At 41.2% G+C, this 25,792-nt stretch overlaps 1 protein-coding gene and 1 non-coding gene across 2 annotated transcripts; one reads left to right on the top strand and one right to left on the bottom strand.

The window, feature by feature from the left end:
• Window positions 1–4,030: 4,030 nt before the first annotated feature.
• LOC120731585 (sodium-dependent neutral amino acid transporter SLC6A17-like) lies at window positions 4,031–25,166 on the top strand. Its single transcript, XM_040028668.1, has 12 exons — window positions 4,031–5,466; window positions 9,050–9,495; window positions 13,033–13,190; window positions 13,753–13,879; window positions 17,384–17,565; window positions 17,658–17,768; window positions 17,849–18,090; window positions 19,775–19,967; window positions 20,045–20,237; window positions 20,516–20,675; window positions 20,774–20,936; window positions 21,265–25,166. The coding sequence occupies exons 2-12, from the start codon at window positions 9,213–9,215 to the stop codon at window positions 21,664–21,666; spliced, it is 2,214 nt and encodes a 737-aa protein (XP_039884602.1). The 5' UTR covers window positions 4,031–5,466; window positions 9,050–9,212; the 3' UTR covers window positions 21,667–25,166.
• Window positions 12,617–12,687, bottom strand: trnag-ccc. The gene has a single exon. It is a non-coding gene; the product is annotated as a tRNA-Gly (tRNA).
• Window positions 25,167–25,792: the final 626 nt, after the last annotated feature.

Raw genomic sequence — 25,792 nt, 5'->3', positions numbered from 1 at the left:
CAGGATGTGCTCAGTTTCACTGGACTGCAGAGAGTCCTGTGAAACGTTTTGGTCACATGATTGTAGCTCCTACTAAAATGAGATCACCATCTTCCACATTATTCCTATTATGTGGGATTCATTGTTAACATTGATAACACAGAGAGATAAAACCCTGAGGCACGTATGTAGGGCACTCCCACGTGTAGGATTACAGGCATAATGACAGCAGGGCGGGAAATGGTTGTGCAGTTATTATGAACAGAAAAGCTTCCAGTTTCAAAGCATCTCCATCCACTTTCTTCATGCTCATTCAAATATAAATCCATGCCTAGCTACAGTTACATCAATATCATTAACTGTTTGCTCTGTCCAGCCTATCTCCAAATAAACAAAATCATGTCTTTTTGCCACATTTAAACCTGTATATTTGGGTTTGTTTCACAGTGAGTTTGACCTGATTATTTGCAGCACCAACTGTGTTGCACCAACAATACTTTTTTTTTTTTTTGTTAAGAGTGCTTTGCTGCAGGGGTATTTTAAAAGGATTATGTTGTCCAAAAAAATGGGGACAGGAGCTTTGTCCTCAACCCTGTGAGCTGGACAGGCCCCTGTTTGAGAGGCCATCTGGTGAGGTTCTTCCACGGAGAGTCACATGTCCCCTCACAGGTCCAGCAAGGCAATCTGCTGTCCAGTATTAAAATTGGTTTAGGAGTGTCTACAAAAACAGCATGAGTGGAGAAGTGTGGTGCCTCTAATCATTGAAGTAGAGCAAATAAATGACGTATAAACAGTGGCAATGGGTTAAAAGAGATTTTGTTGTAGCATGAACATGTTCATACCACAAAATAAGCAGCTGGAAACAGCAGTGTTGTCAGTAAGCGTTATATAAAGTGTTTGCCAAATTAAATCATTTTAGGTCAAATTTCCCAAAGCTGCCGCTACAAATTCACAGAAATATTAAACCTCGACCACAGTGAAACAGATACGAGGTTCATCTGTTAATAACCCCTGAAAACAGAACTGCGTACCAAGGTTTTTGTTAATGAGCTGTCAAAGGGTAAATCTGGATTAGCGGAGGGGAAAAAACAGCTTTTAATGAGTTTCTATTTTTGTGTGTTGCTTTTAGGTGAACATCGCGACCCGATCCACTGCTCCACAGCTTTCATCTGAAACAGATGCTTGGTAACAGATCTGCCTGTGCTTTTTCGGCATCCGCCAACCAAAGGACAGCCGGCCTTTCACCTGTGTAACCTGAGCCAGCATGGATGGAGTCATGATGAATTTCCAATCATCAATAGAAACTCAATCCCACTGATGTCACTGAAATCACAGTCCTCTAATGAGACCTATCATTATGTCTGATTAATATTAATTAGTGAAAACCTTCTCACACAGCAGATTTTGAGTAAAATATGTGTAAATAATTGTTTGGAAAAAATATCTTGGAGTGAGCGCTGCACTAAGTCTGTCAGAGCTAAGCATGACCCACTTTCTCCTGTGTCCTGTGAACACCTGCACGACACCAGCATATCCCCACGCACTCATGCACAGGCAGCAGTTAATGCTGCCTCAACAGAAAATAATGTAAGAGCTAATAGTACGAGTCATGTGCATTTGCAGTGTTAAAGATACACCTGAATTATGACTTGCATGAAAACAGCCTTTGTTTGATTGTGTTAATAGACGACTTGTGTCTTGTTTTTTGCCCGAAAATAATCCAGCAGAATTAGTGAAATGTCAAACATGTGGACAATCAGTTACTTTGACAAGCCTTTTCACACCTTTTAAATGTGTCCATACTCACTCGCCTACAGTAGAAATGTCAGTGATCGTGTAAGCATGTTTATTCAAGCGCTTGTACTGAGAATAATGGGCTGTGTAAACGAGACCACAGAGCCCAGTGCAGGGTGAAGCTTTTTTTAGCAGTTCAGAGTGACCCAGACAGCGCAAACCACGAACGAAGAAACAGCAGGGAGGGAGGGGGGAGAAAGAAAGGGATGGGACAGGGGGAATATAAATGAGACTAGAGTAAGGGAAAAGTACTGGGCGGATGTGGTGTTGCAGATGCATAATGCCTGAGCACATGTGAGTGGGTGTTGGGGAGCAGCAATGAATGCTGCGAAACAGCAGGGAGACGACGTGGAGTTGGAGACGACTGAAGGTGAACAGCAGAGATGTGTTGCGAAAGGGTGCTGACGTCAGGCACCAACGGTCGAGAGAAACAACAACAAAAAACCCAAAACAAACAGGAGATATGTTGTTTGAGGAAAAGGTTTTAAAGCATGTTTTTTAAGGCGAATGGAAGGACAGTGAGAACAATCGCTGATCATAAAAAGGTCCAGTGGCTAAGACAAAGAGGAATATAAGACTGGAAATAAACTGTATTTGTAACACCTACACCACAGTGAAATGTTTTGATTTTTTCAGCTAATTGCTTGTTTGGAATCACCTTGCTGGTGCACAAATACTATTTAATGCCTGTCAAACAGTGTTATCTTTAGAATTTGTTAGGTAAAGAAATGAAACGAATGATGTGTTTCTGTGACAGGTGGGGTAGCAAAGTGCCCCACCTGTACTGACACATAACACTGGTTTATTCCTTGAGTCAGGGGGCCAACATTAGGGGGCCAACATGTGGGCCAAACTAAATTTAGACACAGGTTTAGAGAATAAACACAATCAGACAAGGAAGGAAGTAAACCTAAACACAAGATAGAAACATGCATGAACTTCAGCACTAAAACACAACCAAGACTAAAAGGCTGAGCAAACTGAGTGCATCTGTACAATAAACACAGCTAAGAAATACAAAATCAGAAAGCAACCAGAGCACCTGGACATGAACTGGAATCTTGAACTCCAGGCTGATCAAAAGTCCTGTGGTGCATATAAAGCAAGAACAATGCTGAATCTACATGGGACTGTTGGTTCATTTGCTAACAAGAGAGGGCGGCAGCAGCACTGTGACAATAGTCCCACAGGTCTGAAAGGCTGCTGATGCAGGCTTAATAACCCTCAACCCTCAACCCCTAAAGACCAATCGTAATGCTGAGTGGAACCCTGCTGTCCAGTTAGCAGATGGCCTGCAGCAGAAACTGAGGCTGCGTAGCTTTGGTCAAGGGCAGCTGAGCATCAAACATTTATTTTACAGTTAATGTCCTATGCCTTGTAAGTCATCATAGGGTTCCTATTATCTTCCACAAGACCAGGTGAGGTAAATGTTCTAGAAGCTAAAGCGGGTACAGCCACTTTGATGATTAACGGTTTTGATTTAACACAGATTATAGGTTCATTCCTCTCCTTCTTACGGGATGCCACTGGAACTTCAGTTTGCAAACCGGAGAAAGCAAAGTATGGGGGTGAGGGGATGCAGGAAAGAGATGGCAGAGATGAGGCTTGTCTGTCATATGATCCTGGGGTTGCTGTGGCAACTGCTCCCAGTAGTCAGATGAAGGTGTGTCAAGAGCATCGTCAAGTGAGAAAAAAAGGAGAAATGTGTGAGAGCGAGCTTGTCTTGTGTATTTTGATTCCGCCTTAACCAAGTCTGCCGCACAAGAATAAACCTGCTTCTCTTACACTACAAAGGTCATGTTCGACTTTTTTGTGTGTGTCAATTAAAACTGTTAAACAGGATTCTGGCCTCCGACAGAGTTTAAAGGCAGGTAATTACACTCATTTGCTATATTCAATCAAAATAGAATAATAATAATCGAATAATGTCTTATTATTAATGATTATAATCATTAATAATAATCCTTCCATTTAAAAAGAATCTGATAATGATGCAGACACGTCAAAGTTAAAGCACAGGAAGCGGACATGTGGGAGCAAAATAAATCCATAAACTCAGCATGAAAAATGGCCTCTCAATACTATCTTCTCCCCCAATCTCGGTGGTAATAAAGAATATTCTGCTGGATGGTGCATGATTTATGGTCCCCTGGGTGACTCGGTCTGCTGCAGTCGTGTTGCACGTCCATGTCTCAATAGAGAAATGACCACCCACCTCATGACTTACAGTTTCATCACAGAGATAAAGCTATTAGTCTGAGATTACTGCAGTGGAGTCCATGTTGGGAAATATTAAAAATAATCTCTGTGTGAATAGTTACTGGGTATTTTTACATTCCTAAACTGGGTTTTACTGACTTTTACATTCATTTTTGGACAAGAAGGCAACAATAACACCTCATCGCCTCAGCCTGAGGTACATGTCTAACAGGAACAAACGCATCAGCCCAGAGTCATGCAGAGGCTCCAGTCTGGTTTCCAGCTGATGCTGAGTCATTTCAATTATTGATTACTGTTGATTTATTAATGCTTATTTATTGCTGAGTAATTTAAAACTTCTCATGTTTCCCTTTCCTGTGTCTTTGAAAACAGTAAGATTATCTGCTTATATGCTTTTTTCTGCTCATATACTGGCTCCCAAAAATCCTTTTATCAAGCAATTTCATTTGTGTAGAGCTAAAAAAAATTCATGGTTAATAGGTAACTATGAGCAATCTGAGGGGTGGCTGTCCTCCCAAGGAAAATGTCAGAATAAGCCTGTGACCAGCAAATGTTTATGCATGAGACGAAGCGTTAAGAAAGCAAAGGAGGTGATGAGGTGAGTCTGGTAGAGAGCCAGGTCAGTGTGGATGAAGGGGTCTGCAAACCTGACCCTGACCTGAATCTTGGAAACCTGTCCTTCACTGTTTATATCAGGTTTATAATATTTCTGTTTTTTGTGCATGACCTTTAATAAAAGCGCAAAACTTTGTTAGACACCACGTTGAGCTTTGTATGGTTGTTTTCTTTGTTTTGTTGCCCAGATCTGCGTGTGATTATTGTTATCAGATATATTTTTCTTAAAATAAACATTTCCTTTAATATCAACACTGACTCTTCTCCGCTATAAAACGCACATTTCAACATTTTGCTCATTTCATCATAATACTTCCACCAGAAACCAGGCTCATTGAGCTCTACCTTAAATATGTTTTTTTTTTTTTTCTTTTTCCTGAGCACTCTTTTTCAGTGTGCCGACCGGTCATGGCTGAACGGCTTCAAATTTCCATCAACTGAAAAGCGAATGACGAAAACTGCGTCAGACGGTCGTTTCCTCAGGTAGGAGTGGATAACCTTGACAAATCCGCGCACGGTTGTAGCCCCCTTCATTCATTCGGCGTCCTTCTTCCGGCGCAGAGATGCCGTGATGGATCTCAAACAAGTGAAAGAGTGGGGCGTGTTAATTTGCCACTGTTGATAATAAGAGCCACTTCGTGCGTCACGGTGCGCTCTCCACCCTGCACGTCAATTGTTGGCAGTGCAGCATGTGATGCTCCGTCCTGCACTGTCCTGTGAGCGCTCAGTCAGTACCACAGCCGCGCGCACACATACACATACACATGCTCGTGGTGGATGTATTCATGCCTCTCTCCAGATATTCTCTGACAACTGCGATCGCTTAAGCCCGGATTTTACTGCTGTACAAGACTCACGGTGAGAAACTCTTTTCCTGCCATTGCTTCATTTAACATTTCTTTCTGCTTAAAAGTAGTTTTAATTGTTCTGTGTCATACCTGAGATGCTTGCCAACTTTAAAGAGAAGTTGTGTTATGTTGCGAACAAAACTGCATCAAGATTCAAATGTGCTCCGCGACGCACGCAGGTCTGGGCTCTGGAGTGACCTTGATGCTGCTCAGGACGAGCAGTGAAAACAGAGGCAGAGGTATCGCTGTCATCACCAGATGTATCACCTGGTGCTCCAGACAGTGATCTGTGTCGTAGTGTTGATGACGGAGGTTTTCACATCCTGCAGCTGGTTTCCGCATGCTTTCAATTCACACAGTCCCAGCCTCTGAGGTCTAATGCTGCCATTTGGCAATTAAAGACATGCGTGCATCAGACTTTTAACACTTTTTACTTTGTGAAACAGCTGATTGACCTTTAACTGTGGCTCAGACTTGTAGAGCTCGCTGATAATCGCAGGATCAGCTGATCAATGAAGTCTGGACATCTAATTGAGACTGATTGCAGAAGCTGATGTATACAGGGTTGCCTCTTTATAATCAAACTGCATTTTGCATCGTGTGTGACACTGTCAATAAGTAACAGCACCTGTGTATGACTGTGTACATGTATCACTAATAACCACCTTCTAGCTAATAGGTGAGGTCCTTCAGCCTTATCTGCAAATGAATATAACTTTTAACACACTGTGGTCTGTTTGTATTAGAAGGCTTAAGCCTCTCAGTCTTTGACATACTGTTTTTCATATATGCTGGTATTCGGATCTCTTTTTAGCCACAGAGTGTTGGTAAGAAACAGAAATCCAAATCATGTGTTTTTACTAGACTGATGATGCAGCCTGTATTTCTAAAGCCAGGCCAGGTTGTAACTGTGCGGTGAGAGTCTCTGAAGGACAGCACAATGAATGACCTCAGATAAAGCGAGCCATACCCAAAGGTTTCTTCCAACCTTTTGCTGTAGTATGGAATTGCTCCACACAGACACGGTCTTAGCATTAGCTGGGGTCATCTGAACTGTGTGCTGATTTTTTTTTTCCAGAGGATTATTGGATGGGTTAGTTGATGTTTGCTGTTTTTATTTTTCCAGTGTTGGCCCCATGATGCAGTCGCTGATTGATATTACGTATCTACTGTAGCGTGGGATTGAATGACAAGACAGAAAAGCAGCACTCGGGTGGTTTTTACAGTTAATGCACACAGGATTATGAAGACTTGTGAATGGCTGCGTTTGGATTATTACATCATGGGATCATCTCGTTGTGCACAGAGGAGGAAATCTGTTTTAGGGATGTTTTGTTTTTTGTGGGGGGGGGTTTCTTTAGGACAGTAAAAGCGCATCAAGAATATGTAGGTTTGTTGTTGTCGGTAGAAGCTCTAAGAGGGTTTGTGGAGCATTTAAGGTCTGCTGAATCGGCTGATACTGAGGAAGCTTGTTTTAGGCTGATGTAAGCAGTGACGATGAGATCTCGGGCGCATCACTGCTGTAGCATCACGTGAAAGGTAGAGCACCTTCATTCAGCTCAAGTGTGGAACTAGAAATATGAGCTCACAATCACAGAGAATACTTTTTCTAGTTAATTTCTTTTTCTTTTCTTTTTCACTTCAGACCTCATATTTTGCAGTTTTTGCATCTCAATTGGAAAACATGATGGAGAAAAGAGCCCACTCAATAAGTAATGAGCCTGTGCAGACCTGTGATGTGAATAAGGAGAACGTATGAGGGCACTTCATCCAAAGCATCGTGTTTACTTCCTCTATTACATTTGGGTTGAACCAACCACTCCCTCAAAGAGGGGTGGGGATGGATGTTGGCGCAGGGCTCCAGAGGATTAAAGGATTTACATGAAAAAAGCTTCACTAAAGTTAAGCTTTTCAGAACAGGGAAATTAAATAGAACAATTTGCAGGATTGGGAATTTTTGGGACCCGAAAACATTGCATGAGATACAAAGAGCTGCGGTGAGGGGCTTCGTTTCCGTTCCAATCACTGGTGAGCTTTTCTTAAATTCGGATACTGCATACAGTTGCAAGAAAATGGTAAAATGGTAAATGTATAGCACTAAGAATATGTGGAAAAGTCCTAATAAGCATAACCCAAGCAAACAACACAACAAGACCATTTATTTTTTAGTTAACCGATTCAATATTACGTCCCTATGTGGCAAAGTCGTGTGAATCTTTGCTTTCAGTATCTCGATGTGACCCATTTAAGTGGCACGAAGTGCAACTAAGCATTTGCCTTAACTATTGATCAGCCGTGTGTGATGGTGTGGAGAAGTGCACCCCGAAGCTCAGAGCACATTGCACTCCAACATCTCTGTGAGTTTCCTCACATGAGCGCCACACTTCTGGCCCTTTCACAATATTTTGTGTTGGTAATTTAAAAATATAAACCATCTATTGCTATCATGACTCAGTTTTTCAGTTTCAGATGTCTTGACATTTTTTTCTTTTAGAATTTGCTACCATAACTCAGACTTCATGAGTGCTGGCCCAAATGCAGAAAGGCCTAAATCTTGACACAACAAGATCGTGTTTTACAGATGGGATAAGGTTCTTGTTTTTCTTTTCATATGAACCAAATGGTTTTTGGTGTTGTGCATCCACAAAGTCTCCTGACGTTACCACACAGCCCTAAAGGCTGTAAACGGACAGCAGTGATGTTGTCTTTGCAGCCCTGCATTCCTCTGTATTGTTGTTCTCTTGGTGGCAGACTCATAAGCATGACCAATAGCCAATGTGACATTTAGTTACTTAAAAGTTACCCTGGAATCACGTGTGACCTCTCAAAATGCCCGACTGGTGGAGTCTAAATTCTTTATAAAAGATTGTTTAACCCTCTCCAGCCTGATGAGCATCAGTCATCTTTTTTTCTCAGGTCCTCGGGTGTTCAGACAACTCTTTCTTCACGCCACGATTCACTTCCTTTTAGTGCTTTTCAGACTATATCAGAGGTCTGATATTTAAATGCTGCTCAGAGTCCACTAACATCTCAGCATCATCACCTGTTGCTTTTATATTCAAATTTACTGCTAATACTGCTCCTCATCACAAACGTATAATATTGGATCAAATTCTGCAATAAATCAATGTGACTGGTTCTGCTGGTTTCTTATTTTCTCCCTTAAAGACTTGTAGTAACCTCTGGTAATGTTTTAGGTCACATTTATGCAGAAGCATAATAAAATTGTCCCCAAATCTTATTCTTACAGCTGTCTTTGTGACAAATTGTCTGTGATCCTGTCTTTATGGTGCCATTCTTTATTGGCTCTGGAGAGATATAACCATGTGTTACAATCCAGTGGCTTATTAGGAGGTTAACCAAGCAATAAATGGGGTATTACTTGTGTCAGCTACTGTACAAAGTGTTATTTAACGATCACAGTCAGGAAATTAGACTCACCAAGGGCAGAAACCTTCTACTATTTTATTCACAACGTAGATGCTTAACGTTGTTATCATTTAATAATACAACATCATTACTAAATTAAATGTTATGATGTCCAAACACCATTTTGGGTGCAACTATCGCTTTGTTTTGTTTTTCTGATGCAGGACTGAAGCCAAGAACTGAAATCCAGCAATCGCTCTTCAGCATCGCTCTTCCTTTCATCCCCACCTGACGTTTGGCCTCCGTCACTTCTTCCCGTCTCTCGCTCTCTGTTTCTCTCTCCACTCGCCCCCACCCCCACCCCCCTCCTGACCCTCAGCCTCCCTGATGCCTAAGAACAGCAAGGTGACACAGCGCGAGCAGAGCCATGAGCACGTCACAGAGTCGGTGGCTGACCTGCTCGCACACGAGGAGCCGCTCGACTACAAGAGCAGCTCCCTGAATGTCGGAGGGGCGGCGGGGAAGAAAGTCCCTCAGATAGAGGTCCCTGAAAACGATGGGCGACCCGCCTGGAACAGCAAACTGCAGTACATCCTGGCCCAGGTGGGCTTCTCTGTGGGCCTGGGGAACGTGTGGCGCTTCCCTTACTTGTGCCAAAAGAATGGAGGAGGTGAGTTAGAGGCAATACTTACAGCATTTACCACATATATACATTCTTCTTTTTAAATATGATTCATAACAGCCTGTCTGGGTCTTGAGCTCTTTCAGGCATCCTACTCATGAGGATTTTGCACTTAAATTCTATGGAACTGATGAGAATTACATTTATTTCTTCATTTAATTAATTAACTCCCTTATATGTTACTCCACCAACACTGCCAGGAAGTAATTTATTATCAATTATCATTTATCCACATTCAGTTGTTATGATGATGGAGAAATTAGTTTGTGTCTTTGTGGCTCAACACTTTTCTTTTGACACTTACTGTAGTACTTTTTCCCATATTTAGCAGGTATTTATATTTCAGTCTCTGTGGAACAATTTTAGTCACAAATCTTTACAAACCCAAATGAAGACCGAGGTTAACGATGGCTTTGGTCTGAGAACTCATGATGTCACATTCATTTTGTAAAGTTGTGTTGAGCAATAACTCTTCAGGCTTTCTAAAGGTCTTTCAAAGGTTTTCTTTGGGCATCGGCTGCTTTTTTCACTCATTTTCAGTCGTCCTGGTTCCTCACAGTGTTCAGAGCGATGTCACTGACCTATGAATCGTTCAAGCATAAAAAGGCACATAAGTAAGGGGATGAACCAGTGTTTTGTCTACACATAACAGACAACTTAGCAAAGAACCACTTATAAATTGTATTTTTAGGCACTTTGTTACTAGCAGGCATAAAATGTATATCTTACATAATGTTATATGTTTTTATAATGTATTAATTTTTTTTAGTTGAATCTACAAAAGACATCAAAAAATAACTGGGCTGAAAACCAGACTTTATGGGTTATGGAGTGATGACTCCAAATTAGAAACGCTGTTTCAAAGAGGCGTTCAGGAGAGAGGTACAACAGTGAGTGTCTACAATTTCCCAGCAAAATACAAGAGGTTATAAATAACAAACTCTAATACAAAGAGAAGCTAAAAGTAAAAAGAACTAAAAGCTACAGATCCTACAGCCCAAACAGAAATCAAACATGAAAACCATCCAGAAGAAATCTTATAAATAAACAGGGATACAAAACCCATACTAGAATAAATTATATTATCAAAGGTTCAGCTTAAAACTCACCAGGTAACATCCAAAGTATTAGGATGAAAAAATGAAATAAACAGGAATAAACTTGTAACCTATAATCAAAACCAAACAGAAAATAACTAATAATCAGCAAGAATTATCTTAGGGATTATAACAGATGCATGTGGATATTAAGAAAATATTCTTGTTAACATTTTGGTATTGATCGCTCAGTCCTATTCGAGCAATGGGATTTGTTTTCTTTACAGACAAGCATGTTCGTTTGCACAGAGAGAGCTGTTCATCTCATGACCTTGACTATCAAAAACAACACGACACTTTCATTCATTTCAGCCCTGCCAAGAGAGCAGCTGTACTGTGCATAAAGCAGCCAAGTCTAAAAATAGCTGCATTATTGATTACTATAGCCAGTAGGGCAGGCCAAGCTCAACTGATACCCTGGTAAACAGAGAGCTGTATGGAGAATGAATATAACTGTATGAGGTTTTATTTTTCTCAGGTATGCATGTACTCTATGTAATCGGAGGCGTATGCAGTGTAAACTGGTGTTCATTGTAGGAAAAACACCTTGTCATCATGGGCTGACAGATCTGCGCTTGCTTCATTGGTCTAAGTGTTTTTAGCTTTACTGCTTGTGCCTGACTTACAGCATATACGTAGGATTTATTGCCTGTAGGCCAGATTTACTGCCAGAAATCTTCCACCAGCACTTGCCAGGTTATGCGATTTGACAAGCAGGCATTTTTCATTGTGTAATTTGCTGTCTGCCACCCAATTACAGACACATTAAAGATCAGGGTTGCTGGCCGCTACTGATGTGTGGACTCCTCTCTCGTTTCCTCCTTTCCTCAGGACACGCCTTTCTCTTTCTCGTTCAGCATCCTCTGTCATTCTTCCTCCTCTGAGATGCCTATCCTACATCACATTTTTTAGTGGCCTCTGGTTTCAACTAGCGGGTGATGAAGTGGATTTCAAGTTCGCTCACTAAATTTAACTTCCTCTTTATTTCAGCTTTCTGGATTTAGCCTTTTGCCTCCTCTCATCTCTCTGCCTCATTACTCCACCGACTGTGAGATGCATGTACTACTGAATGTAATTCCCGCTTCTGATGTATTAATAGTACATGTTTGCCAGCTATAAGTCTTTATATCCGGGATGATGACTCACCCTTCACACATAAAACACAGTTGTGTCCTGATGATTCCTCTCTGGATTAAGCTCCAAAGGGGACAAATTCAGACATCCTTTAAGATTAAACTATATTTCAAAGAATATTTATCAATGAGGCTGAGTTAAACAAAACAAGTTTTATTCCGGCAAAAATGCTGTCAGGAATATACCAGGTTATGCAATGGGCATTAATTTTTACTTCTATGTTACATCTGCGACGTACCCTGTGTGTAGTTAGCAGAGGGATTGCTTTCTTTAACTTGATCTGTTATTTTCTATTTAAATTAAAAAATGAAGGAAACGGACAGGAGGAAACAAAATTACTGAACTGACCAATCACAGTCATTGTGGGCTGAGTCGAAATAGTTATATTTTCTAGAGAGGTGCATCTCAGAGCTTAGGTTGTGCCATAGGTTACGGTGTGGGGTTCCAGAAGGGTTAGTACTTAAGACGTACAGTGAATATTTAACCCAGACACAAAATCCACTGTCAGTCTTCATCACAGCAACAACAACAGCTGCAAACCCAAAAAACTGCAGGTAATTTTGTCAGAGACACCCTCCATAACAGACAGCAGTGCATAGCTGCAGTTTAACAAGCTGAAGCTGCACAAGTCACCTTTGTAGGGAGTTCTTAAGTCAGTGATCTGGCAAGTAGTCAGCAAACAGCTGGGATGCTCTCAATCCAGTTCATTACGCTTTTTATTTAGTTAATTGTAGTTTTAGTGGTGTCAGCCAATGGTTATTGTAGCCATCGGTTGACCATTTTCACTGTAGTTAAACCAGATGTAACAGACAACAGAATAGAATAGAGTCGCCCTAATTTGTCACTGCACAACGAAATTGTGGGAGGGAAAAAACTCGTGCGCCGCCCGGGAATCGAACCCGGGTCGCAAGAATGGGAATCTTGCATGATACCACTACACCAGCGGCGCAACGGTATACCGCTAATGGAGGCCCATCATAGCATAGCCCGCTTTACCGTGCACTTTATCCTATCGCATAAAACCTGAGAGCGGTGACTGAGGGTGTTTAGTGGGATCACGCGAGAAGTAAAAAGGTTATTTTCCCACAGTTTGATACAACTGTCCTACTTTTACTGTAGCAGCCAGAGGACACCTAGTGCTACCCATTAGCTTAGCACTAGCATTTTACAGCATGAAAAAAGCTCCCCATCCAGGGGTACAAGGACTTGTGATTTCCTGTGTAAGTTAGCCAACCAAACAGCAACACTTTTTTCCTAGAAACACCAAATCTTTTTTGTTTGTTTGTTGTTTCAGGCGCCTATCTGGTTCCTTACTTCATCCTCCTCCTCATTATTGGCATCCCTCTCTTCTTCTTGGAGCTGGCAGTGGGTCAGAAGATCAGGCGTGGAAGTATCGGGGTGTGGAACTACGTCTGTCCCCGCCTGGGTGGAATAGGAATGTCAAGTCTGATGGTAAGCTGAGATGCTTCTGTTCCTGTAAGGAGTGTGAGACAGAGCCATCATCTTTTTAACTGTGAGCCAAATGTACACTCTTTCTTTAGCAGTGCTCTTAAAGTCTTTAGCGGCTCCATAGGAAGCAGTTTGACAAGTGAAGCATGGTGATGAGATCAAAGAGGTTCTATCTATTTATCTATCTAGTTAAAGTTATATCCTGATGCAGGTTTATGAAGGTATTGACGTGTCTGAGAGTGGAAGGTAGTCTTACTTCAGAGCTGCAGAAGTAGCTATAAATATCTCACAGAAGATCACTGTTGAAAAGAGAGCACTTCAATTATTCATGCTTCCCTCAACCTTATTTAGCTTCTGAATGTCCTTGCTGGCAAGGCTGCTCCAAAGACTGACAGCAGCATTGGGACATGCACAAAGCACCTGCCTCATTTGCATGTTTTTCTCACTCTGCACAGATGATCCTCTGCACATGTGATGTCTATATCAAACCTGACATCACATATTTGTACCTCATTAAATGTTATCTGGCTGTTTCTGTCGCATAACGCCATCTATCTGTCTGTAGGTGTGCGGCTTTGTGGGTCTCTACTATAATGTGATCATCGGTTGGAGCATTTTCTACTTCTTCCAGTCCTTCCAGTATCCTCTCCCATGGAGTGACTGCCCAATCAGAAAGAATGGGACACTTGCCAGTGAGTTTATATGAACTTACTTTAGTGCAATACCAACATTTGTTAATTGACAGTAAACGCTGTTTCACAGATGCATTTCTCTCCAAAATCTCATGGTAGTCCCTCTCATTAGTTGTGCAGTTACAAAAGATGACTAAAGGATACTGCCTCCAATGCCATTCTGCTAGGATGGCTATAGATAAACAGGAATGACAGTTTTATGCAGACACAGGTTGCCCAAAATGTAAAGCTAAAGTTTAAAGTGCAGCAACTCAAGTTTAGCTATGTAACATGGTTTAGTTATTCCAAACTGTGATATTTCCTGCATATAACCAAAGTTAAAGGAAAAACCCTGAAGACTGATCTGGACTTAATGTCAAGAGTCTCTTGGCTAAGAAGAGGAATTTGGGGATGGAAAAGCAATTTTCCTTTTAGGCAACCATTTAAAGAAAGGATACAAAAAGAGTTCGTATTTTTTCTCTCATAGGGTTCAGAAATTCACACATGTTCACAATTCAGACAGTGGGAACAAACAGCCAGTATGAGGATTAAGATGAAAGACAGTTTGGATTCTTGAATTCTCGTAAAACCACCAATAACTTGAAGTTAATATTTGGGCCACTCTTCATTACAACATCGCTTCAGTTCATTGAGAATTGTACGTGTTTGTTTATGAATAACTCTCTTAAGTTCCCATCGCAGCATTTCTCCCATGTTGAGGTCGGCACTTCGACTGGCTTTTTGCAGAGCCTCGATTCTTTTCTTTTTCAGACGTTCTGTTGTAGGTTTATTACTGTGCTGTGCTGTGATTGTTGTCATGACCTAGCTGTGGCCAAGCTTTAGCTGTTGAACAGATGGCCTCACTTTTGACTCTAGATATCTTCGGCATACCGAGAGGTTCATGCTTGACTCAATGACTGCAAGGTGCCCAGGTCCTGTGGCTGCAAAAACAAGCCCAAATCATCACCCTTCCACTACCATGCTCGGCAGTTGGTTTGGGGTGTTTGTACTGACATGCTGCATAGAGCAGGGCGATATGACCAAAAATATTTATCACGATATACATTTGAAAATTTGCGATAACGATATAACTGACAATATAATTGACACTAGACAAAATACTTTACAACTCTACAACTTTATTAGTGCAAAAAAAAATCAATGTATTTTCACTTAAACAAGCAGCTGTTTTTTATCTGCATTAAAGTTATAAAAATTTAACAGTGCAAATGCAAAATCCTTGCTGACAGTTTAACCAAAAGGCATTTCCAGTGGAAATTGGCCGACATATCCTCAGCATAACCATGTATAATATCCACAAAACTTAAAAAGAGGTTATAGACACACAATACGGTAATATTATGTTGAAGCACCGTACGTATCAGTCCGCGAGGCTCCTGCCTACGATAGCCGTAATGCTCCGACAGTCCATCAAGCAGTGCGGCTTCGTAGCTTAGCAAAGTCGTACTAAAACATTTGACAGATTTTCGAGCGCAGTGTACCACATAAAATCGTTTCGAGGTCAGTAAACACAACCAGAATCCAAACATAAGGCACACGGGATTATAAGGGGCACTGTCAATTTTCAGAAAAATCAAAGGATTAATTTTAAGTGTGCCGTATTTTTCAAAAAACACGGTAATAACGACGGCCCGCTAGCATGCGCTACCAAAAATAGTGCTTTGTTGTGGATCTGACAGACGAAAGCTAAACCAGTTCCACACCACTAAAGTTGCAGCATTTTTACAAACCAATTCTGGTTCATCCGTTTCATTCAACAATCCACTTTCGCCCTTCTCATTCTCCGTTGCCGCCATGCTTTTTCCGCCATGTGCGTATGAAAACAAAGGCACTGCGCATGCGCGTTTTACCCATACCCATATAAGCTGCTTTTATTTGTTTTTAAATGTTTGTCCAATGCTGCCCCTGTGTACCTCTCTGAGCTTCTTCATCCATACATACCTTCACGGTCCCTCAGGTTGGCAGACCAGCTCCTCCTGAGCGTGCCCAGGACTAATCGTAAACTCAGAGGGGATCGGGCGTTTGCTGTGGCAGCACCAAAATTGTGGAATGAGTTGCCTTTACATGTTAGACAGGCACGTTCCTTATCTGTTTTTAAATCACGTCTTAAAACATATTTATTTACCTTGGCTTTTAGCACAGCAGGACTTGTTGATGTCTCTTAATATGTTTCTTATTAATTATATTATTTTTAATTTTAAGATATTTTATATGTAATTTAAACTGTTTCCTCTCTGTTTTATATTTGTAGCACTTTGGTCAACATTGTTGGATGTAAAGTGCGTTATAAATAAAGATGCTATGCTATGCTATGCTATGCTATATTCTATCGCGATATTTCATATTCTTATCGTTGCCCAACATTATACCGGTATTACCGTGAACGGTACGATATGAGGTGGAGCTCTTCGTTTTTCTGCACTTTCTCTGCACAGTCTGCGGTGAATTTGCTTGGATGTTCACTCCACGGAAGATTGTGGCATTGTGTTAATACACACCGGAACGTTCCAGTTTTTATAGAGGTGGTCACTGTTGTTACTTACAGTCCTGTGAAAATCTTTCTTTTTCACATGACCGTACAGGAAAACTGTCTTAACTGCAGGCCACTGATGCATTTAATGCAGACCGCTTAGGGTTTGATTTTTAAAGGTTCAGTATGATGAGAAAATCGTGCTACTGATTTGGTGAAACATTGCAGATTGCACATAATTCTCACAGTTATACTTCAATGGATCGCTGTGCTACAAAGCTTCAGTCTTCATCAACACTCCTAAGCAGAAGACACAAGCTGTCTTCCCTTCACTACAACTTTCTGTCAAGACTTCTCTTGCCTAATCCAGATTAAAACCCACTGGAATTTATTTGATTAGTGGTGATTATATTGTAAACCCTGGGGCAGCCAAAAACCAGCATGTGAATGACTCAGCAAGGCTGGCAGAAAGACTGGGGAAGCAGAGATTCATGCTGAAGGACGCTAATGCTGGAGGACAGCAGCAGACTGTAAAATATTTCACAGCCGCTGCGATGACATACACGTGGAAGCAAATCGATCAACAAACATAGTAAAGAACAACTTGATTCAGTTTAATTTGTGAAGCATTTTCACCTGCTTGTGCTTGACTTTTTTCTGTGTGCCGTGTGTGTCTCTGCACAGATAAAGCTCAGTAATACGTGATCATATTATCACAACACCGCTGCCTCTACTCTCAGCCACACACAGTATATTTCATTTCTTCAAGGTAACAAGTTAATACACTGTGAGGAAAATCTCAAGGGTTGTGACTTTGAGTTGTGTGTTTTGCATACCAAGTACACAGATGACCTTGTGTAAGTGAGAAATATAAACCAGCCAAATCTTGTAATACTGACCCCGAGCAAACATCCTCTGCACCAGTATACTCTCCTTTCGCTCTCCTCAGGCTCCCTGCAGTCTTTTCAAACCTTTTTCTCTTCTTGCTTCCTCATTATCACCCAAATTAAACTTTTCTTTCCTGTCATCTACAGTTGTGGAGCCAGAATGTGACAAAAGCTCGGCTACGACCTATTTCTGGTACCGGCAGACTCTGAACACGACCAGCACCATCGCAGAGAGCGGCGGCCTCAACATCAAAATGACCCTGTCTCTGCTGGTAGCCTGGATCATTGTCTGCCTCGCCGTCATTAAAGGAATCGCTTCCTCTGGGAAGGTTGGGAAACCATGAAACAGAAACATTTAGGAGGAAAGTGTGGAGGCTTGTTTTTTGCTGAATTGATGTCTTTTTCTTTTGCACCTGTACAGGTGATGTACTTCAGTTCTCTTTTCCCCTACGTGGTGCTGTTCTGTTTCCTGGTCAGGGGTTTAATGCTGAAGGGCTCCGTAGATGGTATCGCTCACATGTTCACTCCCAAGGTTAGGATGGAAGAGTCATTGTTCCTCACCTCTGTTTTTTCAACCATGCATGCTAACAAAAGCCTCTCCTCACATCTCAGTTGGAGAAGATGCTGGAGCCGCAGGTGTGGAGGGAGGCCGCCACCCAGGTCTTCTTTGCCCTCGGTCTGGGTTTTGGAGGAGTCATTGCCTTCTCCAGTTACAATAAGATTGACAACAACTGCCACTTTGATGCCGTGCTCGTCTCTGTCATCAACTTTTTGACCTCCATTTTGGCCACACTGGTTGTGTTTGCTGTGTTGGGCTTCAAGGCCAACATCATGAATGAAAAGTGTGTTGTGGAGTAAGTTTTTTTTTTTTTTGGCAACATTGAATGTAACCCCCCCAAAAAAGAAACAAAAGTCCGACAGCAAGGTTCATGAGTACTGCATATTAACCAAAAATCACACCTCAAAGTTACAATCCCCACAGTCTTTATGTTATAAACAGTGGCAGTTATCCTTATTTTCTGTCACATATATGTTGTTACAGTGATGGATCCTCGTATTTTCAGATACTGTGGTCAGTGCACGTGTGAGCAGTGCTTTCGAGCCAAAAGGCCCATCTTCAGATTGTTCTGAGTTCTTAGTTTCTGATGGTGTTTTTCTGTTCGTGACTCTATCTGATGTCAAAGACGGGGAAAGTCCCCGCTTGAAGACAAGATGATTCTTCTCAAAGTTTTAGCCTCATATAATAAATGTACAAACCTGCTATTCCAACTTATATGAGGACCAGACAATCAGGGGAAAGTTGAAAATGTAATTAAATTATGATGTTTTTTGTTTTTTTAATAAATTTGAAACATGCAAGCTACTCTGGTAGAGTCCAAGAATATAAAATAATAATAATAATAATACATTTTATTTGAGGGCGCCTTTCAAAAACCCAAGGTCACCTTACAAAAGAACAAAATTAATAAAAGAAGCAATAGTCATAAAATACATAAAATCAGTTAAAATTGCAAAGCAGAACTTGACAACAGATGAAATCAGCACTAAAGCGAATAAGCCAGTTTGAACAGAAGTGTTTTGAGCTGTGACTTAAATGCGGGAAGAGAGTCTATATGTCTTATGGCTGGAGGAAGAGAGTTCCAGAGTCGAGGAGCAGAGCGACTGAAAGCTCTGTTCCCCATAGTGGTGAGACGTGCGGTCGGAACAGTAAGATGAATAGCAGATGAGGATCTGAGCGGGCAGGAGACAGTGGTGATATGGAGCAGGTCACACAAAATAAGGGCAGGGATAGCTCAGTGGGTAGTGTGGTCACCCCATGATCGAAAGGTTCCACTGAATGGTTACCCTGAGGTACCCCTGAGCAAGGTACCGTCCCTACACACTGCTCCCCGTGCGCCTGATTTGCGGCTGCCCACTGCTTCACTGTGTGAATGGGTTAAATGCAGAGAGAGTAATTTCTCCACGGGGATCAATAAAGTATACATTATTATTATGTATCTGGAAATGAGCATAATTTGAACTATGGGAGGAAGCCAGAGAGCTTATTTTGAGGTCACAGCACGAACCACTGCATGAAAAATGCATGTATCCATTTACTCTTTTAAAAATACATGTTTTTGGCACATTAACAAGTTAAAACTCTGTAAATTTGTTCCAAACGCAAAGTACAGGAGTAAAAACCACAATTTTTGTTGCGCTTTTTACCTACCTAATTATTTATGAGGAAAAAAAATCACATCCTTTATAAAGAATATGAGGACACCAAAGTGTAAGCTAAATAGGTCTAAATTGTCTCTATTGTGATCATTTATTAAATTACTGAGTGGTAGGTGAAATTGTAAATGAATGTTTGCATCTAATTTAAGATACAATTTAATCTAATTTAATTTAATCTAATCTTTAAGTAATTTAACAGCAACAGGTTTTTTTTTTTCAAGAAATTGTACCTTACATGGCTTTTTGACAGAGCATCAGTCAAGCAGTGTGGCACAAAATATGTATTTGATTAATTGTGATTCTGACCTTTTCTGCCTGCAGGAATGCAGAAAAGATCCTGGGATACCTCAACTCCAACGTCCTGAGTCATGATCTTATTCCTCCACATGTGAACTTTTCCCATCTCACCACGTCGGACTACGCTGAGATGTACGGGGTCATTAAAACGGTCAAAGAGGACAGCTTTCCCCAGCTGGGTCTGGAGCCGTGTGTTCTGGAGGATGAGCTGAACAAAGTGAGCCTTTGGCACACATAACTCAGCTGAATCCACAGCATGTTCTGTGTTTCACACCTCTCAATGTCTCTCTGCAGGCTGTCCAGGGCACCGGCCTGGCCTTCATCGCCTTCACAGAAGCCATGACACATTTCCCAGCATCTCCCTTCTGGTCAGTCATGTTCTTCTTCATGCTCATCAACCTCGGTCTGGGCAGCATGATCGGCACCATGACTGGCATCACCACACCTGTCCTTGACGCCTACAAAGTCCAGAAGGAGCTTTTTACAGGTACGCCGCTCCCCAGCACCACCGCCACACTGACTCCCTCAGCCTCCGTGCTATTAGTAGTTGAAACCCCTTGCTCAGCACTTAGAAAGGATTAAAGTACATCTGGGAATGAGCTGCATTAGTATTTATGTGCTGTGAGCAAACTGAATGGAAAGCAGAAACAGGAAATAATAGCACTTAATGGCAAATAAAACCTTTTTAATTCTCATCTGTTTTTTCAAACTTTTTCCTAATCTTTTCTTCCAAATGAGCTCCAATTGTTTCTGTGTTTGTTTCAGTGTGTTGCTGCATCATCGCTTTCTTATGCGGCTTGTTGTTTGTTCAGCGGTCGGGAAATTACTTTGTCACCATGTTCGATGATTACTCGGCTGGTCTGCCTCTCACTGTAGTGGTCATCCTGGAAAATCTGTCTGTTGCTTGGATATATGGCACCAAAAGGTGAGTCTAACTACAAGGTGCTGCTGAAAGCTGTGTATCAAACTACAAAAGTGTATCCAAGGAAAGGATCCTTACTGCAATTTGTTGTTCTTCGTCAGGTTCATGCAGGACCTGGAGGACATGTTAGGTTTCCGACCTTATATCATCTATTTCTACCTTTGGAAGTACGTCTCCCCTTTCTGTCTTATCGTTCTCATCTCGGCCACTGTCATCGAGATGGCCATCAGCCCACCAGGATACAACGCCTGGGTTCAAGAGCTGGTCAGTCTGTGTGTGTGTTTGTGCTGTTTTGGTGTAAAAGAAGTTTTCAAATGCTTCACTCAGGGAAAAGAAGCTAAAACACAACACGAAAACTGCTAAAATATAAGCAAAATGTCCAACAGCAACAGTCATATATGACAAATTGTACTTCGTTTTTCACAGGATTGCATACCGTGTCTCTGTGTGAGTAAGAATAAACAGCACAGAATAAATTCCCACCATTACACAGCCACACAGGGTGTACTTTGTAGGAGTGATTGGGGGGTTAGTTTTCATCTGGAACATTTGAAAAGTGTTTCCTTTTCATTTCACCCCTCTGTCATTTTAGGCTCAGGAACGCTTCCAGAGCTATCCTCCCTGGGCTCTGGCCATGTGCTTCGCTCTTATCGTTGTGGCCATGCTTCCGCTCCCTGTTGTCTTCATCGCCCGACACTTCAACTTGATGTCAGACGGCTCTAACAAGCTGTCTGTCTCTTACCATAAATCTATGATGAAGGACATATCCAACCTTGAGGAGCAGGATGAGGCTAGATTCATCCTTGGAGGCAAACCAGGCGAGGCCCCATCATCAGGGCCAGCACGCAAACCCTTCCTGACACCTGGAGGAAACAAACCCATGGACTCCCTGTCTCCAAACATCTGCTATGGTACTAGCTACCAAAATGCTGCCATAAGCCCCACCACACCAACTACACCAAGCACACCTCTCACACCAGAGTCTGACTCTTGACTGTTGCCCAGCCTTGACAGACTCCCCTCTGACCACCCCTGTAGCACAACTTTACCCATGAGGTCTCCACTGGAGCTCAGCGCAGCTCCAGGAATCCTCACCACTGCCCTGCTAACGCCTCAAAACTGTACGTAGCCATCCAGTTTATGAGCGCTTCCAAAATAACACGAAGGAACTTCATGAGAAGATTTCCAGAATGTTTCCGAGCATCTGGAAGTTAGAAAACAGGAAATAAAGGATGCATTTCACTCTTTTACAATAAACGAAACTCTGGAATCAGGTTGAGATTAACAGTGACACACTACATCTGTATATATTTAAAAACATCAGGTTAATGTGTTCAGAATGAAGTTCTGTGATCTGATTTTCTTTGCCTTAGTTTAAGGATCCCCTAGCAGACACCGACCCCATAGTATAAGGAAAATGTCTGCACAGTGCAGGTAGTGTGAAAGAGTGAATGTAGTAGAGTTTGTGAGGTTCTGCTGGTTTCCTATGTAGCAATAATGGGTGTCAAAGCCATGTACCACTTAATACACAGCAGGTTTTCTTTATATTAGATGTTATGCAGTCGACAAGGTGCAACTGAAAAGTTCCAAAACCATACCTGATTCAGATTTGGACAAATTGTTCTTCAAGGTCATGCTCAGCACAGCTGTGGAAAGTCCCATTTTCACTCCACAGTGTGCGCTGTGAATTCAAGTCACAACTAAACTCTACTGTAACGTCCTGAGGTGTCTGAGGAAGACATTCACAGCAAACCACCTGACCTGTGGTGTTTGCCACTGTGTGTTGGCACACAAGGAATCAAAAAAAACAAAACACTCGACTCTGTATGTTTAAGAAAATGACCTTAAAGGTGAGCACTTCCAAATTAAGATCAGGTAACGTTTTTGGCCACAGACTCGCAGCTCTGTTCTGATGCCGTGAGATTTGTTTTCATAGGACTATGATTTGTAAAATATGCTAAGACGACTCTAAAGGCACCCGTTTATGTTCCAATCAGACCCCACATCCACCTCCTCCTGTAATTTGCGTGTAGAGTCTATCGTTGTTGTTCATTTTGTAAAAACAAAAAAAGGTGTAAAATCACAATGTACAGTATAGTTATAGTAATGTAACATACCTTTAGGACTCTGGGTTTTATTAACCGGGAGCTCAAACCACTGTTTCATTATCCATCACTCTCACGTCTTCGTCTCTGTGCTGTAGAAACACACTCATTTCAGTTTCTCCACCAAAGAGTTAAAAGTAAACGACAAAACACTTGAAATCTGCTCCAGAATAACAGACCTGTTACACTGGACTGCAGTGAAAGTGAACTACAACCCAAAACACAACACGGGCACGAAGCTCGCAAACTTTGCTTTTCTCCTCCTTCAAAAAAGCACAAAGGAGATTTTGACTCACTGAGCACAAGCAGATTATTGGCTGGAATTGTCTCAAGCATTGATCCACATTTTAAAATTAACTCCTGCCGAGACATATTATGGGACACACAGCAATATATATTTATATTGGCGCACAAACTGTGTTAACTTTGAACAAAAAAAATGAACTTAAAATAAGAAAAATAGCTACGGACCAAAAGATTAAAAAGCAAAAATCCCAATTCTGTGAACTTATCAGCCGACCTGATAGTGTGCACCTTTGAAAGCCTTAGACTCCTCATGCACAGACAGAAGTACACATGCACACACATACACACTGCTCTCTGTGTTACAGGCCCTGCCGTGGCGCAGCAGGGATTACGGTGATGGTCGCTGACTTGAGTTTAAACTGAGCACATTTTAATTCCTATTTAAAGGAATCTTTAATTTATTTTTTTATCACAATATTTAAAGCCATGGTGTTTAGGTATAAATGGACTATATTTATATTCCTGTATATTTGCTGTTACGTAGGCGTGATGAATTACAAAGATTTATCTTTTACAAGCGTTTAGTATGTATACTGTGTATTTTAATCTTGTGTGATGCTTATTGAGTCTGTACATTTTAGGACTGTTCTGTAGTTTGTGTAGCTGATCGTGGACATGAAAATGATGCTGCACTGTGGAGCTGATGTACGGTCTTTTTTAGTCGTGTGTGTGTCCACTTCCGGTTTAGTGGTCTAATCGTTCACCGAAAGATGCTCTCAAAATGTCCTGTTAGCCAACAGGTTCATGAAAGGCTGTCTCTAAAATATGTTTAGCGTAGATGACACAGCATGCTAACATCCTGAGCAGATATCTTTCCAGATGTGTACAAAACATGCAAGCACTTTTTTTTTTTTAGGTTGAACCACTCTGAGGTCACCCATTGATTTTGGACTTTGTTCAACTTTTTAATCCTCGGGTATTTGGACAAGAGGGTGGCATGCTAAGTTATAAGCTAAAGTTAGCAAGCTTGCTACTAAGCTGCATTCATAATCTGTACAGCTTCAATGCACAATAATAAACACCTGCTAATAAAGCTCAACAACAAGGTTCCAGAAAGTAAATTTCTCCACAGGGATTTTAATTATGAGCTATAATGTTTTAGCCGTCTAAAGTAGACTCACTAAGACATAATCAAACAATAGTGCGACAATTAGTGATGTGCGGATCGATACTGAAATATCGATTCCTCCGATACCAGTCATTTATGTTCTAGAATCGATTCTCACATTAAAATATTGATATTTTAGTAATTTAGGGTAAATTTGTAGTTTATCATTAACAGGAACACAGTGGAAATAACCTATTTCATTCGGATTGTCTTCAATTGGAAGGAACTACTTCCTCTTCCATTCAAATAGCGCACAACTTCAGGTTTTTTATTTGTATATGATGAACTCTGCATTATTAAGTGATAAGAACAAGGTTTAAAAAGTTTAACACTCTTTATATTAAGATTTTCTGAAACATTAGTGAAGGAAACAAATGGAAAATTAACTTCTGGAACCAGAACCCTTAAAAAAGTTAGTGTTCACTGTTGAGCTGTGTTAAGAAAGGCCACACCCCTGACTCTAGTATCCAGATCTATTAGATTAAAAAACATGTAGCCAGCACAGAGTCAATAAAAGGGAAATTTATCCATAGAAGCAAAGAACATTTTTCATTTTTAGTGCTTCAAAGGTTAGCATCTTAACATGGGAGCCTATAGGGATTGACTCACTTTTGGAGCCAGCCTCAAGTGGCCACCAGAGGAACTGCAATCCTGGAGGTTGCTGCTTGGGTGGTCCACACCTTTGCAAATTTATTTAGGGGCAGGTGAAAAAGTGCTGATTCAAAAACACAGCATCCAACAAGAAGCAAGATGACTATTATCAGCGTCCTCCAAAGCATCTCCATCGACATCATTAAAATAAGGTGTCGTTCATACAGAGTAACGCAACAGGCATCACTGGGTTTTTTATGCACTCAAAAGTAACATTGATGAAATACTCACTTCTGCCCACATCAGAGACAGACAAACACTTTACTGGAAAAATCATATATATATATTTACTGGATGCAATCTTTTGCATCCAGTTTGGGGGGGGGGGGAAACACAGACACATGTATCAGGAATATGCTGTGTTTTTTTCAACTGCTCTATATGTGGAAAAATACAGTTTCCTTTAACAGTGTAAGGATTCAGAAATGAATGTAACAGGGTAGGTTTGATCCACAAAGTGGGATTTTTCTTTCTGTTTGATTGGTTTTGTTTTTCTCTCTGAATCAAACATTTTCAGCTTCCAAGCACATTTTTCATCCAAGTTTGCACGGAGAGACCTGAGCAAAGGGTTTGGCTAACCCTCCTTTGGCGATGTTTTCGCCCCCTGGTGGTAGCTCTATGAACAGCAAGTTGTCACAGTCCATTCAGGAATTAGTTTTCTGCTGTGTAATGAGTGGATCACTAGTGTGGTTACAGATGTTTTGTGTTTGGTGTGTGAGCCGTTTTAGTGTAAGAGTGTATCACGCAGACATCTCTGGTGTGTTCATGTCTGTAAATAATGTTATGTAACCAAACTATTCTGGAGATAGATTTTATTAACGTGATGTAGATTAATGTCTTAAAAGTTTTAGCAGTAAGTATAACAAAAGTTAGAAATGAATGTGATCAATGCACTTTTTTCACAAGACTGCAAAAAGCTAACGTCTGTTTTCGTTGTCTTGTTTCCAGTA

Source organism: Simochromis diagramma, unplaced genomic scaffold, assembly GCF_900408965.1.
Source record: "Simochromis diagramma unplaced genomic scaffold, fSimDia1.1 OVJJ01000483.1, whole genome shotgun sequence".
Lineage (NCBI taxonomy): Eukaryota > Metazoa > Chordata > Actinopteri > Cichliformes > Cichlidae > Simochromis > Simochromis diagramma.
This window is presented reverse-complemented; position numbering and strand designations above follow the sequence as displayed.